The 16,944-nt window shown below is 50.9% G+C and overlaps 1 protein-coding gene across 3 annotated transcripts in view; it reads left to right on the top strand.

Moving 5' to 3' along the window:
• Positions 1-16,944, top strand: part of KCNE3 (potassium voltage-gated channel subfamily E regulatory subunit 3) — an 18,650-nt gene extending 1,706 nt beyond the window's left edge. The window contains exons 2-3 of one of the 3 annotated variants that reach the window (XM_037916094.2): positions 12,415-12,620; positions 15,213-16,944. In XM_037916094.2, coding sequence (XP_037772022.2) covers positions 12,415-12,620; positions 15,213-15,540 — 534 coding nt within the window. In that variant the 3' untranslated portion in view covers positions 15,541-16,944. Of the gene's footprint in view, positions 1-12,414; positions 12,621-15,208 lie in introns of those variants that run through there. The other 2 variants (XM_043527361.1, XM_043527364.1) reach the window with 2 other exon arrangements.

Genomic DNA, 16,944 nt, shown 5'->3' with positions numbered 1-16,944 from the left:
ACAAAAGCATAAGCCTCTAACAATTGAATAAAGAATTAAATCCCTTAGGGCTTGTCTAGGCTCAGATAAAAGGTGTGTTTTCAAAACATATTGGTTAAAGCAATGTAGCCAACGTGTTTTCAAACCCTAGTGTTGTGGACCGAACAAGAGGTATTTTAACAATTCCAGCTAACACACATTAAAATACAACTTGTCCTGTCCACAGCAGGATTTTAAAATGTGTCGCTAACTCGCTTTAAAGAGATGCCTTTTATGCCAGTCTAGACGTACCCTCGATTAGAAGCCACAGACTCTTCAACCCCTTCTGTGAATCAGCCACAAGAGGGGGACAAAGACTGACTTGCGGGGTTACTGGGGGTGATTATGCGGATACCTACCCCTATGTGGGTCGCTACCCCTTGAAATGAACTGTGTATTTCAATGATTAAATGCTCATATACAGGTAAAGCCTGACACCACGTGCGTTAGCGAGTGGCTTAAACAAAATTCCCAGCCTTCAAACCCCTGTGATGTTCGGGAGTGTTCAAAATCCAAATGTTGCAAGTCCCTGCCAGGTCTAGCTCCTCAGTAGCAATCTGGGAGAGAGTTACCTGCTCGTGCCCTGCTGGTCCCCTCTGCTCAGAGGAGGGTGGTGGAAAGGAACTATGGCTAGACACTAACAGGAAAGGAAGCAAGGGGAGAAAGCGGCCATGTGAGCTGGGATGGGAACCACTTGCCTGGGTGACGAGGCCCTCCAATAAAATGTGTTTGTCAAGGGGCATCGGCAGCACACAGCATCTCCCAGGAGTGGGAGGGCGAGTCCACCCGCCTCTCCTAAATCGGGGGTTTGGGGAGAGGAAATCACCATACGAGGATAGATGCTAAATTGCGTTTCCACTGGGAGAATGGGGGAGGATGTGGATCTTTCCGATGTTTCTGTCAAACTCCTGCGGAAGTGAAGCTCTAGGACAGGTATGGGGTCATCACTGAGGCAGAGTTGAACAGAGGTTGCCTCTGGGTTGGCAAAAATAAACCCCACGGTTCCCTGGTGGTGTAGATCCATAGATGGTAATAATAGTGAAAGTGCTTCCCTAGGCAGGGCTCAGCTGTTCTTAACCACTCTGCTGTTTAACCCTGCTCTGAGCGGTGTTAGACATCATACAGGGAGAAAAATGCCTGAGCCCTGTCTACACTATAGGTATGTCTACACTATGAAATTAGGTCGAATTTATAGAAGTCGGTTTTTTAGAAATCGTTTTTATATATTCGAGTGTGTGTCCCCCCACAGAAAATGCTCTAAGTGCATTAAGTGCATTAACTCGGCGGAGTGCTTCCACAGTACCGAGGCAAGCGTCGACTTCCGGAGTGTTGCACTGTGGGTAGCTATCCCACAGTTCCCGCAGTCTCCGGAAATGAGATTCAAAAGTTCGCGGTTCTTTTCCTGTCTACCTGGCCAATGCATCTGAGTTGAGAGCGCTGTCCAGAGCGGTCACAGTGGAGCACTCTGGGATAGCTCCCGGAGGCCAATACCGTCGAATTGTGTCCACAGTACCCCAAATTCGACTCAGCAAGGCCGATTTAAGCGCTAATCCACTTGTCGGGGTGGAGTAAGGAAATCGATTTTAAGAGCCCTTTAAGTCGAAATAAAGGGCTTCATCGTGTGGACGGGTGCAGGTTTACATCGATTTAACGCTGCTAAATTCGACCTAAAGTCCTAGTGTAGACCAGGGCTATGGCTTCCATCCTTGCTCCTGCCAGTGGAGCTGGGCCACTGGGGAATTCTGTGCTTGATTTCTGCCAGCATAGTCCAGGCTAGAAGGATCAGCCCTGGAATTTTATGGGGGGGGGGGGGGTAAATACATTATGACAAGGGCACTGGGGTTACAGTCCTCTGTCTGAAAGAGGGTGGGACTTCATGGCAACAATCCACTGAGCTGGCAACAGGACAGGATCCGCAGGTAGGACTGATTGCGTTGCCTGTATTTCTTCCCACCATGGAATCAGAGTTTGCAGGAAAGCCACCCAATTTTCTGTAGCAATTGTTATTCAGTTTCACATAACAACCCCCCACTCCCGTGACTCCAGTCCAGCATTTTAGAGCTGCACAATTACGTCTAGCCTCACCTTACATTCCACACTCTCACAACCCAGTTACCGCCTGACTTAGCCGTAATATCCAAACAGCCTCATAGCGCCAGGCTGGGTACAAACACTTAGCGAGAGGTGGTCCTAGCTAGAGGCACAGATAGGTGAAGTTACTTGCCCAAGGTCCCTTATCAGATTAGTGGTAGTGGAGGAGAACCCAGATTGCTTGACTCACAGTCTGGGCTCTCCTCCTGGATCTACCATTAACCTGCAAATGCTTCTTACGGGCATTGCAGTGCGGGGCCGGGGGCGGGAGGGGGGGATCTTAAGGAAGGTTTTGAAGGAGCAGAAAGTAGCAGCTGAAATCGGGCTGAATATTTTTCATCAACATTTTAATTTTCCCCAAAATGTGACCAGCTCTGTGATGTGGTTGAAAATCAGCCAAAAAAAGAAAAAAAAATTCCAGCTAGTGGTAGCAGAAACCTTTGAGGCTGGCATTGTAGGCAGAGTGGACGGAGTGCTGCTCTTTGAGGCATTTGTAACCTGATTGTTTATTTTTGAGTGATGGGCGGTATTTTTTTAACTGACTAGGTGTTTTCTCCCCTTTTTACAATCTGTGGTTTGAGCTGATTAATGCCCTTTGCACTGCTCTTAATTATATTTTTATGTCAGATTTTGTCACATTTTCACTCGTATATCTGGAAGCAGTGAAACCATATTGAAATCCCCATTTGCTTTTTAGAGATTTTGCCTGAATTACTTATAGTCCAGCTACTCAAATGAGATTGTCACTCTGCCCGCAGCAGCCGGCGCAGTTAATTATTTCCAGACACATTCATTGGGAAGGGCCCACTTCCTTCAGAATGGCTGTAAAGGCGTTTCGGGGGGAAAAGCATATAGTGGTAGTAGTTGTCACCACTTGACCTCCCCGTTGCATACTTTATTTTATGACCAAGGGTGTCACCGGACATGACTGCACAGAGTTTTACTGCCATAACTGGGTTTCAGTCTTAAACTGAGCATTCTCTTCTTTAACATGTTAACGTCCTTTTAAACGTTTTTGCAACCCCCAACTGTTTAATTCCTTCTCAACTCAGCAGGGTTTATTTGTCCAAAAGCTTTTTTTAACTTTTAAGGGTTTTTTAAAATTAATTATTTTTTAAACTGACATTTTTTTCAGGGGCTCTAAGCTTATTGTTTGTTTTTTGCACTTCTTTTTTAACTTCGTTCACTTTGCCGCAAAACTGTACTCACTAAATATAGTCCTGGAAGGGCGGCTGCTTTTTACTTTGGATTTATGCAGATAGGGAATAGACATCGTTTTCCTCCTGCCTTTTTTCAGGAATTTTTGAACATTTCAGTGGCACTCGGAGGACCACTGCGGTGCTCTGCCATGCATTCTTTTCTCTCTCTCCAGTACCACTCTCTGGAGTTCCTTTTTTCACCCAGTCCTAGTTTCCCTGTAATACTTCTGGGGCGTCCCTTAGATTTAACCTACTTTTCCAGTGTGGTGCTAACTTTGTTTAAACCGTTAAACCCTTCCAATGCCATTTCCTTTAACACTGGGTCGCGCCCCTTACTCTAAGGGGTGTATACGTTACCTGCTCCAGACGAGGGGATCTGAGTCATGGCACCTCTGTGTTGGGTTTCCCCTGAGACCTCTTCCCCTCGATTCCCCAAGAACTCAGTTTGACTCCAGTCTTGTCACTCAGGTTCCTTTATTTGGCATACGGCACAGCTAGGCTGAGTTGTTCAGACTCAAGCATGGGGTGTGTATAGGGCGTACCACACATCCAAAGTTACATAGTAAATCTCTTCCTTTATATACATTTACACGTTCTATGGCATTTACTGTGTACTGCATCACCCATTTTGGGATTGGCATGGTCACTTTCCAGAAACCAATTCCTGTACAGTGTGCACTGTCCATGCGCAACTTACTCTGTACCTACCTCATCTTATGTTCCAGGCTTAGCTTATCCGTTATCTTGTCCATTATAAATGGTTTCCTGGGTGTTCCCCCTTATCTTAGCTAGTCCAGACATTCTGTTTCCAGCCTGCTGATTCATTTACCTCCCTAATCCTATCTCCTAAGAAATAAGGCTTCCCCCATATCGTATTACTCAGTCAAGTGAGGCCCACAACTCTCTCATAGATTAGTCCTCTGAAAGCCTCTTTGCTTCCCTCCGGGGACATTGTAAAGGCCAAAAGTATAATTGGGTTAAAAAAAGAATTAAAGAAGTTCCTGGAGGATAGGTCCATCAATGGCTATTAGCCAAGATGAGCAGGGATGCAACTCCATGTTCTGGATGTCCCTAAACATCCAACTGCCAGAAGCTGAGAATCATAGAATCATAGAAGATCAGGGTTGGAAGGGACCTCAGGAGGTCATCTAGTCCAACCCCCTGCTTGAAGCAGGACCAATCCCCAATTTTTGCCCCAGATCCCTAAATGGCCCCCTCAAGGATTGAACTCACAACCCTGGGTTTAGCAGGCCAATGCTCAAACCACTGAACTATCCCTCCCCCCTGAACAACAAGGAATGGCTCACTCAATAATTGCCCTGTTCTGTTCATTCCTTCTGAAGCATCTGGTACTGGCCAATGTCAGAGGCAAGACACTGGGCTAGATGGATCATTGGTCTGGCCCACTACGGCTGTTCATATGAAGTAGGAGATTCAAGATCCACTGCAAAAAGGGCTTTCAAGCTGAAGCGAGCTAACATGTAGTTGAAATCATAGAATATCAGAAGGGACCTCAGGAGGTCATCTAGTCCAACCGCCTGCTACAACCTCCTTAGGCAATTTATTCCAGTGCTTAACCACGCTGACAGTTAGGAATTTTTTCCTAATGTCCAACCTAAACTGCCCTTGCTGCAATTTAAGCCCATTGCTTCTTGTCCTATCACCAGAGGTTAAGAAAAACAATTTTTCTTCCACCTCCTTCTAACAACCTTTTACATACTAGAAAACTGTTATCATGTCCCCTTTCAGTCTTCTCTTTTCCAGACTAAACAAACCCAATTTTTCCAATTTTCCATCATAGGTCATGTTTTCTAGACCTTATATCATTTTTGTTCCTCTTCTCTGGACTCTTTCCAATTTGTCCACATCCTTCCTGAAATGTGATGCCCAGACCTGGACACAATACTCCAGTTGAGGCCTAATCAGAGCGGAGTAGAGTGGAAGAATTACTTCTCGTGTCTTGCTTTACAACACTTCTGCTAATACATCCCAGAATGATGTTCACTTTTTTTGCAACAGCGTTACACTGTTGACTCATATTTAGCTTGTGATCCACTATGACGCCCAGATCCCTTTCCGCAGTGCTCGTTCCTAGGCAGCTCTGCGCTGATTCTGTGTCGACCTAATGACATCGACCGCTCGGGGAGGTGGCATTACTAAATCGGTGTAGGGAGGCACTTTACGTCAACGGGAGCCGAATTTAATTGAAGACACTTCCACAGCTCAGTGGACTCAAGGCAGCTTACGGTGACCTAACCCTGAAGTGTAGACCGGGCTTCACTTTTCCGGAGGCATTAGAAAGGGGATTGCAATAATGGGCCTGACAAGTGCCAAAGAGTTGTATGGGATACAGGTCCTTAGCAGGTGACTAAGCCATTGACATCCCAAGATATCCGTTTACCCTCTGACAGAACAATTGCTGCATTCATGAGAGACATGGGCAGGTATTCAACTCCGCCCCTAGGCAGGACCCTGAATAATGGAGACAATTATCCTTTCCTTTGTTGCGAGAGCTGCAGAAGCCAGTGTCTGGCCCTGGCAGGAAGCTCAAGTGGACCAGCCCTGTTGGCGCTACAGAGCCTTCTTGTCCTTTCAGAGAGGTGTAGCTGGGAACTCGTTAGCTTGTGAATTGGAGCCCCTCCCAGCTCTAGGTCAGCAGTTCAAACCCAGCCTGTGTTGGGAGTTGGCTGATGGTTGTTACCTTCTGATGCCTTACTCAGCCAGCTATGAAATAAACTCAGCCTTGGTCCTGGGTCTAGGCCACAACAACCACCCCGAGAGGTCAGGGGCTAACTTAGTCCTCTTTCCCCCAGTGGGGAGATTGGTGGGTCCTCTAGAGTATGGCTGGGGCACATGAGTTTGTCATCAGTCCATACTTGCTCAGTGTGGCTCTTTTCCTCTAGCGGCTGGACCACAGAGAATTATGGCTCTTCTGCTGGCTTTGAGCTAAGAGACCTTCCCCTCTGGGGTAGCTCACCCTGAGCTTCAGAGCTCTGCCCAGCTGAGCTTCCTGTGGGGGCCACCACTTATCACGTGATACCCCTGAGCATGTGAGCAGCTGCAGGGCTTGAACCTGCGGCCTCTGTGTCAAGCTGTCCTGCAGTGTCTCAAGAGCTTGAATAACCAACCTCAGGGCAGTCTGTTAGGAGCCAGGCACAAACTCTAGATTGGTTCTATACACAGGGCCAGTGTTCCCTCTAATTTTTCCCGCCCACGTGTGGAATGAATTTTGTTATGAGCACCGATATGGAGGTGATGTGTGACACATCACCTTCATATTGGTGCACATAACAAAATTCATGTGGTGTAGGAGGGGGCTACGGGCTGGGGCAGAGGGTTGGGGTGCAGGGGTGTGAGGGCTGGGAGTGCGGGCTCTGGGGTGGGGTCGAGGATGAGGGGTTTGGGGTGCAGGAGAGTGCTCTGGGGCTATGGTGGGGAGAGAGAACTCCCCCCCAGCTCTCTCTCCCCGCTGCGGCTCCGGGGCTGGGGCCGTGCGATAGGTGCCCCCCGGCTGGGGTAGGTCTGGGCTGGGACTAGGTTCGGACTGCCCCTCCCCCAACCGCGGCAGGTCCAGGAGCACCCACAGAGAAAAGGCAGCCTCCCCCAGCGCCTCTCACTTGCCAGTGGCCCCGCTGACCAACTCTTCCCCTCCCTCCCAGAGGGTGGGGGCGGAGCGGGCATGGGGTGCGCTCGGGGGAGAAGGCAGGGAAGAAGCGGGATGGGGGCAGAGCCGGGGTGGAAGAGGCAGGACGGGGACTTGGGGGAAGGGGTGGAGTGGGGGCAGGGCCTGGGGCAGAGGCGGGGGTCAAGCACCCCCTGGCTAGAGGGGAAGTCGGCACCTTTGGCAGGCCCTGGCCGCGGCAGGGCGGGTTCCCTGAGTGCCTGCCTGGCGCGCGATAGGCTGCTACCCAGCTTCCTCAGCACAGGGCAGGGCGACAGTAGAAGCACTGCATTGGCGCCAGGCTTGCACAAGTGCAGCTCCACCGCTGCGGCGCCTCTGGTGAAGCCCGTCCGTGCCCACGGCAGAGCGCTCTCCCGTCGGCATAACCGCTCCAGCTCCGCGAGAAGCTGGTGGGGACAGCGCTTAGGTTGCTGTAACTGGCGTCACTCGGGGACGTGTGCCTTTTTCACGCCCCTGAGCGATGTAAGTTGGATTGCTTTATGTGGTAGTGTAGACCCGCCCTGGGATTTCACCAACCACGTGTAAACGCCTCAGGTGCTATAACAGGCTTAATTAACATGGAGTCACAGACAGTCCCCTTGGATACTCTGATCTGTTTCGCCACCCAGCTGAGGGATCTTTTGTTTATGGCTAGCAATCCTTGCCTTCCAGAGTCCAAGCAGTGCACACAGTTTATCGTTAGGGGTTTTTATCCCCTTCCGCACCTTGTGCTTTGAGCTGCAAACTCAGCTGATGGAAGGAATTCACTTGTATGACTCATCTTCATGGAGGGGAGAACAATCAACAAAGTCTTTTGTCCTCTTTAATGTTCCACAATAGTTTGTCTGGTTTTGGTGTCCCTTCCTTGTTGGGCAGGATGTAATACCTTCTGTTGGAGATCAGCACTTTACACTAGTTAATGTCTCTCTCTCCTGTCTGATGATTCACGGAGACTTTTAGTACAAATGCTTAAATATTACCATACAATATGGGATACAGACATTATAAGTGAGATTAATGCGTGCAGCAGCTTGCAAGCATTCAAAGAAGGACATTTTTAAGCATACTAAATACTAATAACACACAGGGGAGCCAGACTGAATCCAGCTAGGTACTGGTCAGTGTTTCATAGAGGCCAGGGGACCTTGGCAGGAGCCAGCACCTGGTCAGCCAGCGTCACACTCTGCAGCTAGATGCATGAGCCTCAGCTGTCTGATCTAAAAGACCCCTCCCTCTGAGCTCAAAACCAGTAGCCGATTCATAAACCTCATTGTGGTCCAGCTACTTGAGGGGCACAGAGAGCCACCCCATGTAAGGGTGGGTTACAGGTGGATGGTGTTAGGATGCTTGCTCTACGGCTACCTCTATTGTGGGGACCGAGTGTCCATCTACAGAAGGGGCTGTATGACCCCTTTCACCAGCTGGAGTAATTTAAAAATGGCTCATGGGTATAACTGTAGAGGTAGGATTATGCTAGTAAATTTCCCCGTGTAGACAAGCCCTTATTGGTGGCATGCTTCCGATGAGATGTTAAACCAAAGTCCTTCTGCCCAACTCTGGAGGCTGGCCAGGGAGAAGTGACCTTTTACGTGGAGCTTTTCAAAAGAGATCAAGGGTTAGCCTGGTAGTGTGGCAAACGTTCCCTCCCTCCAGGGTCGGTGCACGCCAGCAGCCCATAGGAAGCAGTGATCTTGCTACCAAACTAGGAAAGGAGCCCCCTGGCCAGGGCTTCTCCAGCCTCTTCATTATGCAGAGGGTGTGAAACTTCCTGTAGTGGATCCTCTCCCCTTGCAACACCCTCCTGCTCCCCTGCTGCTTCGCTCCTTGATCTCTTGAATTCTGTAGACCGCCAAGGGGGCTCAGCTGAGCGCCTCTGACCGGCGCTGCTGCTGGCAGTTCCTTGGCAGGGCGGGATGCGCGGTTCTAAAGGCAGCTGAGTCCAGGCAAACAAAGGACATTGACCCCGGTTTCAGCTCCGAGATGGCGTGACTGTAATGCTCCTGGGTGCCGTGGCCAGCTCTGTCACTGACCTGGGGCAAGTGCCTCTTTGTGCCTGGGTCTAGCTTTGTAAAAGAGATGTGATGTGTCACCTCAGCACAGGGGCAGTTAGTATAATTAGTGACAGGTGTGTCTCCCGGTGAGTGCGTTGATCAGAGAGGACCTTAAGCATAAGGACGGCTTGGGGGCCCTGCACATGCTTACAACTTATGGGCCAGCTTGGTTCCCTTCCTTGGCAATGAGTCCAGAGTAAAGGGCAAACCAAGGCCTAATCTCCTGCTCCAGCAATGGGGCTGCTGTTTGCAGCTGCAATCTCTTGGCCAAATGCAAAATCCAGATCCAGGGTTTGCCTGCCTCTGTGTCTAACAGGACTGACCTGTTGCTGCTTATTAGGGGCTTGTTTTGTCACTGCTGTGTTTGTAAATGGACTCTAATATTTTGTAATTCGTCTTGTTGGCTAATGCGTTATGAGGCCCTGTGAATTCCTGTAGTGCCTCCTTGGGCCAGCCCCTCCAGGTGATCCGTAATAAAATACCATCATTAAATTCTTCTGGCATCCAGTGAAATGGATTATTTGGCAAGAATATGTCTTTACCCAGCCTTTAAGTAGGAGCTGACCAGCTGTTGCAAGGCCAGGGCATGGTTAGCCCAAGCTGTGTTTATTGTTTCTGGTCTGTGTGTAAGGTACGAGCTGAAGTGTTAGCCAGGTTGGGAGAAGGACAAATTCCCACTGATGCTGATGGATGCATGTTGGACAGATGGTGCTGAGCTCCGGGGCAGGGGAAGCAGAGGGAACGTGATCCGCAGAAGTAAAGGCACCAGGAGCCCTGGCTGCATGACATCCTCCCCTTTCTCTACTGTCTGCGTCCCCCTCTGCCTGGGCTTAGCGGTTCCTTCCTTCGCCCGGGTACTGATCGAATGCAGGTGCTGAGCACCCCCTGTCAGTCGTTCCTCGGCTCTTGTGACCCCTGAGGGCTGGCACATGGGGGACCAGTGATGCGAGGGAAGGAGAGAGGGCGTTGCCAGGCACTGGCTACTAACCACACCACGATGTTCTCCTTCAGCCTTGGTGAGGGGCTCAACAATGGGCAGCTGCTGCCGTTTGTCTGTGAAGGAGTGCGAGTGGGTGAAACTCCTCAGGTGGTTGCAGGAGGCCATAACCGCCTCCCCATCCCGGTGTAATCCGCCAAAGCTACTGCCTCGCAATGCAGCGGTAGAGCAGTTGTGAGCCTCTCCACTGACGGAGTTAGACCTGCTGTCACCACACCTCAATTTGGCCCAACCCCACCGAAGGAGCTCTAAGCACTTCCCAAACACTAGTGAGCCTCGCCGGGCCCCTATGTGTCAGGGACGTATTGTTATCTCTGGGTCTCAGATGGGGAAACTGAGTCAGGGAGCGGCGACAGTACTTGCTTTGGGACATTCTGTGGTAGCGCTGGGAATAGAAGCCAGATCTCCTGAGACCTAGTCCTAGGCTTGAGCTGCAAGGCCGTCCTGTGTGGATCAGCTGACCGGCACAGACCTAGTGTTGCGGAGGGGAATCTCGGCCAGAGCAGCAGTGACCGGCGTGGGTCTGTGCGACCTGTGCATGTGCACAAGGGCCTGTGCTTGCTTGGGCTTCCGTTGCTCTCACACAACTGCCCGGCCAGCCAGAACACGGTGCCCCAGTGCTGGCATAAAAACGAGCAGCACCGAGGGCAGGTCTACGCTGAAAACACTGCATCGGCCCAGCTGCGCCTGCAGCACTGACGTGAAGACGCTCCTACGTCAAAAAGAGAGTTTCTCCCAGCGGCGTAGTTAACCCACCTCGCCGAGAGGCGGAGGGTGTTGGCGGCAGGAGTTCTCCCATCAACATAGTGCTGTCTGCACGAGGAGCTAGGTCGGGGGGGGTGGATTTTCACATCCCTGAGCAGTGTAGTGATGCCAGTACAGGTCTGTAGAGTAGATATGGCCTGAGTCTGGGTCCTTCTCTTGGCCTGGCCCTGTTGGGACGTTGCTGAGAATCAGGACGACAAAGGCCCAACTGTGTCATGGTGGATCCTGGGTCCCAGGAGCCGGTGGGGGTGGCAGCCGTGATGGGGAATCTCGCTCCATTCCCGTTCTCCAGTCTCTCAGCCAGCGGTTGTTGGCAGCCAGTTTCATCCTCTTGACTCCCCCGCCCCCCGCTGCCCCGGGAAAAAAAAAGTTTTTTTTTCTTTTGAGGACCCCAGAAGGAAGCGATGGGTGCAACAGCCCTTCCCCTCGTTAATTTGTTCACCAGTTAGACCTAATTTCCAACACACCAGTTTTGGTCCATTGATTTTTGGTCCAACCCTTCTCTTGGTTACCAGGCATGGTGTTAACACAGTCCCTGAGTTATATCAACAGGCCTTTTTGTTTGGACTCCTTCCCTCTTTGTGTCGTCCCTTTGCACCTTTCACCATCAACATTTATTACTGTAGGTGTGGTGCTGTTGTAGGAACGTTCACTCCTTACAGCTGAGCTCACAGCGAGGGTACATTTGTAGGCCCAATTAATACAATGGGCTTGATCCCTGGGAGCATCCTCCCAGGCCCCACAAGTCCTTGGGTCTTGAGGGTGTTCGGCCTCACTCAGCAGTTGGAAGGAGGATCAAACCCTAGCAATTAGCTGTGATTAACTCCCTAGCTCGAGCTTTGAGTGCCCAACGCAGCCCCACTCTGCAGTGTTTCTGGGGGGCAGTTTAACTAGAGGGGCGCACGGTTTGATGCTGCTGTGGGATGAGTGTATTGCACAGGCCAGGCGCTCCTGGCATCCCTCCATTCCCCTCCTGCAAGGCCCCTTGTTCACACCTTCAGCCTCCTTTATTTCCGGGATTCCCTGCACCTCCACTCACGCCAGGGGCTCACCTGTCCCCAGATTCACTGTTCGGTTAGTTTGACTTTTACATCCTTTCTGGTTTTCTTAACAAATAGCAATATGTTGGGAAGGAGAGACCAGCTCCAGGCTGGGGAGCAGCTAGAACCGGAGCAGACTCAAAGCGTAGCCCCTGAGCAGGCTGAAAGCTTTTCTGAAATCTCGGGAGGTTTGATCAGGTGGTTGGTTGGTTGCATTACCACAGTGCCTTGCCTGACCGTGTCCCAGGCAGGTTGTCTGCTGGGATCGAAGCTCTGAATCGAAAAGCGCCAGTCTCTACTGCTTCAGTTAAATGATCAGATCCGTTAGCTCAATGGCCGTAGCACCGTCACAAATCTCTGTGGTCTAGCCGCTGGCGGGGGGCAGAGAGCCACACATGGCATGGGTTAAACTGGGGCCCCAGTGTAAGATCAGGGCCCTGTTGTGCTCGGCACTGTACAGACGCAGAACCAAGTAGTTGGTGCCTGCCACCGGGGAGCTCTCCCGTTTTAATATTTAGTTTAACTGAATGATAGTGCTGGTGAGGGGTGCCTGATCGACAGCCCTGGAGACTCATCCTCTGTCCGTCTGCAGGACGGGCCCTGTGAACCAGCTCCTCTGTCCCACCCCACCAATGGGCCGAAGGTAGAGGGCTATCCACACTGTAGACCAAGTCATCTGTGGACATCTGTGACTTCTTGTGTGTCCTTGGGGATCTCTGTACCTGTCCATCTCCACAACTGGGCGGATGCCAACACCACATGGCCCCTTTGTCTCGCTCTTTGGATGGGAGACGCTGTGTAAGTACAAAGAATTTACCCTGGCTTACCTGACATGGGGTTAGGCCCCCAAGGATGACTGCTCTCTGGCTGCCCCAGCACACGATGGACAGGGGGCTGATTGTGTGTCTGTCTAGCCAGGGTCTTCCACGGGTGCCCCTCCCAGGCTGAGAGCACAATGAGGGGAGCGTGCTGTCGGCACTGTAGATCACCCAGCTACAGGGGCCATGTGGATGGAGGTGTAGACCTTGCTGGGTGGTCTCCTCTGTGCTGCACTCTGCTCCAGGGGCCTTGTCAAGGCTGAATCCCCACTCTGTCACTTGGAGTACAGAAGGTGGGGGCCCGCAAGGATTTTTAAAAATTAATACTTGCCACTCCAGGCTTGTATTAAACGCCCAAGGTTACAGCTTTTCTCTGACCTTGGCTTGGTAAACACTGCCACCACCCAAATGCAAAAAAAAACCCTTGGACTCAGGAAGGTGCACTTGGGAATTCCTCCCTGTGGGGTATCCTCAAGCCCTTTTACCCCACTTTTGGGGAAGAGCTGAGAAAGAAAACAAAGGAAATTAGCTATTGCTACCAGCTAATTAAACAACATGGACAAACCTCTTAGGACACCAAAAATCCAATCCTGTTCTTAAAAAAGATAAATTTTATTAAAAAGAAAAAGAAAGGAAATACATATGGAACTTAGGCTTTTTGCTAAATCTTAAAAGAGACAATTACAAAAATTAAGCATCAAGATAGCTCTCTTGAGGTTCAGCTTAAAGGTTACAAGTGAAATAAAAGCATCTGGGGTTAGCACAGAGAAGATCCACAAAATAAAGAAATAAACCTAATCGCGTCTATTTAAACATGCCCTGTCCAGTGATATCTTCTAGGTATGGAAGATGAATTTTTATACCTGGTTTAAGCCTTACATTCCTGCTTATAGCATTGCTGCTCCGTGTCTCCTTCTCCAGAGAACAGCAGACAAAGTACTCCACAAGTCCTCCTTTTCTTTTTGCGGATACAGACTAATGCGGCTGCTACTCTGAAACCAGACAAAGGGAAAGTTTCTCTCCCAATTTTAAAAAGTTCTACCTTCCCATTGGCTCTTTTGGTCAGGTGCCGACTTCTTTACCCGGAGGGCTTTTTAAGCCTTTACAGGTAAAGCAAGTAGAGAACAGCTACGAAGAGGGATTTTACAGCTAACTGGCTGGCTGGGTGTCCATCAAAGGGAGCTACCCCCCGGACTTCATTTATCACAGGCCTTCAGAAGGCAGGCTGAAGCTAGACCCCCAGGTGGGGAAGGAAGGGACCTATCTGTAGCTTGTCACTCTTGGCCGAGGGAAAGTCCCCAGGGTGGCTACAGAGGGACGATGCAAAGCAGGGAGCAGAAATACTAGGCGAACCTCTGCTGAGGCCCACACCTGGTGAGGGGTCACCAGAGCTTTGGTGTAGCGCAGTGTTGGGGAGACAGGCTTGAAGCAGGCCTCGGGGTGGAGACCCTGAACCTCCTCGGAATGACAGGCCCAGGGCTGCAGGCCCGGCCCAGCCCTTCCGAGGTAGGTCCATTGGAGCGTTGTGCAGTTTGACAGCTGCTCTTAGATGCTGAAGATCGTGTGGCAGATATGATGGGGCACAAGCCTTCCAGCTGTGCTGCACCTGAATAGCTTCCTGTCCCACCAGGCCTAAAGAGGCAGTTACTGTCGGTGGGCTCTGCTTACCCCCGCCTTCCCCAGCCCCCTGTACATCAAGGCATAGGGCTGGTGGATCCGTGTGGTCTCAGACCCTCCTGCCCCAGGAGCACCCTACCTCAATCCATCGTCAGAGCCATGCACAGAGAGCCCCTGCACAGACCTGATCTGTAAGGCCTACACCAAAACTTCTCTACAGACTCCACAAATCCTGTGCCCTCCACCCTGCAATGGACCTGTTGTGACTACCTTGCTGCCAGGGCCCACAGTAGATCCAGAGGAAGGGAGCAGGATTTCCCTATGTAAGAACAGGGGTTTTCCAAAGCGCACATGGCCAAAATGTCCCCACTGTGTGCTGTCTGATTGCTGTGCTCTGCACCAGAGGTGGCTCATCTCAGTGGCGCTGCGTGTCTGTGGCTGGTGATACATTGGGATTACGCTTTGGGATCCTTCGGGGGAAGGTGACATCACAATGTTATGTTATCTGGGGTCTGCACTTTGATCCCATCTCACCACTATGCACAAATTGTACGCTGGTGCTAATCAGCCAGCATGACCGCAGGGCCTGTCTTGCAGCAGTGATGCTGTGTGACTTGTAAGCTCCCTCAAACCATTGCGAAATAAACTGCAAGTCTCAGAGTCCGGGTCAACTGACTCAGGCTTGTGCTGCAGGTCTAAAACTAGCAGTGTAGACATTTGGACTCAGGCCAGACCCAGGCTCTGAGACCCACCCCGACGCCAGGTTTCAGAGCCCGGTCTCTAGCCCAAGCCCGGACGTCTACACTGCTATATGTAGCCCTGCGGTGCAATCCCAGGTAGTTAACCTGGGCTCTGAGGCTCGTTGCAGTGGGTCTTTCTTTACTGTATATGTGCCCTCCCCGCACCCCGCCAGTGAGGCCTGACTGAAGTCACTTTTCCCCCTTTATCCTGGCAGAAAGTTTCCTGGGAGTTGCGAGGACATGGAGGTGGGGAACCTGACGGAGACGTTGTACCAAAGCCTGCACTCATTGCTGAAGGCCCTGAACCAAACACTTCACGGTGCCATCCTGTGCCCACCAGACCAGGCCACGAGGTGGACGAATGGCAGTCACACCAAGCTAGCCAGCAAAGACGACTATTCCTACATGTACATCTTGTTCGTGATGATTCTGTTTGCCGCCACGGTGGGGAGTTTGATTCTGGGGTACACCAAATCCAGGAAGGTGGACAAGCGGAGTGATCCCTACCACATATACATTAAGGACAGGGTGTCTATGATCTGAGCAGGGCAGGGACCCTGCTGCAAGGACATGCACAGCTACCGGCATCTGCCTTCTGTAGCAAGAGAAGCCCTTTTCCCTGGTCCAGTCAGACTCTTCTCGGAGGGGCCAACACACGGCTCCATCTTGCTAAGAGACAGCCACGTGGACCCATTTAGTGCAGAGGAGCACTAGTAGGCCTGATCTTGCACACAGGCAGAGAGTGCCAGATCTTAGAGGCCGCAGAATAGTCATGTGACGGCTCTGGACGCTCTCCAGCAGGCCCGTTCTGGATCACTCTGCGCCAGTTGTGAAGTTCCCACCAACCTCGTCCTCCTCCAAAGGAGCATCTCTGTTTACGCCAAAGGGCATGGGGATAGGCTGATGGAAGGTCTTCAGTGTATCCCAGAATCCTTTGCTCCAATGCAAAGGAGCATGGGATACACGTGAGTGCTGCAAGTTCTTATTTATTGTGATGTTGGACGCCATATGAGATCGTAGCTAAATGGATGCGGAGATTCAGGTGCATGGTGCACGCAGCTCAACAGTGAGTGGGCGCCTGGCTAGGGCAGAGCATGACACAGTTCGGGGACTGGGCGGGAGCACAAGAGGAGGGCACCTCTTGTCTCCACCTAGAGTCCAGAACGTTGGTGCTATGACCCAGCATCAGTGTGTGAAGATGCCCCTGTCAGCAGAACAGAGAATGAATGGCTGGCGGATGAGCCAATCGGATTGTTTAATTTGTCCCTCCACGTCCTGTCAGCCTCTTGCTATGCATGTGCGGCCTGGAGTCTAATGGGCCTCTGAATAGGGAGGCCTCCCAATCTCAGGGCGGCAGCTAGAGAACAAATCTGTGGGGCTCATCTTGAGAGGGGCTGAGCGCACGCAGCTCCCACTGATCTCTGTGCCGAGGGCCAAGAGGGTCTGTACGCCACAGGGAGTCAAGCTGTGTTCCCTGCACTGGGTAAACGGTTGTGCATTTTATACATCCATGGCCACGTAACACACACAGTTGTTGGCTACTCAGAACTTCCTGGGGACAGCAGAGATATAGCTCAGTTCCTCCTATTCCAAAAGCACAGGCTTCTACATTTGTAGCTGAAAGAGACTTTTTAGCAATATAGGGCCTATGATATACAGTTGTAGTAGTAGGATTTTATGTTTGTATTTTGTACAATTTAAAATGAAAAATAAAGAATAATAATGTACCATGTATGAAATGTATTGATGTACCATTTGACTGTAACCTGCCAGCCACCCTTTTTGAACAGCAGAAAGGAACGGGCCTAATGGGCCATTTGGTAAAGCTGCATCAGCCGAAATCTGTGTCTGGGCTGATTTCAAGGCAGTAACAGACGTTTTAAGGTCACCACTTTGTTGTAGGTTTAGCATTTTAAAATAAGTAAAAGAATGCCGTGATTGTTTTCA

Source organism: Chelonia mydas, chromosome 1 (genome assembly GCF_015237465.2).
Source record: "Chelonia mydas isolate rCheMyd1 chromosome 1, rCheMyd1.pri.v2, whole genome shotgun sequence".
NCBI classification, from domain to species: Eukaryota; Metazoa; Chordata; order Testudines; family Cheloniidae; genus Chelonia; species Chelonia mydas.
Note: the sequence above shows the minus strand (reverse complement) of the source record. Positions and strands in the feature narration are given on the sequence as shown.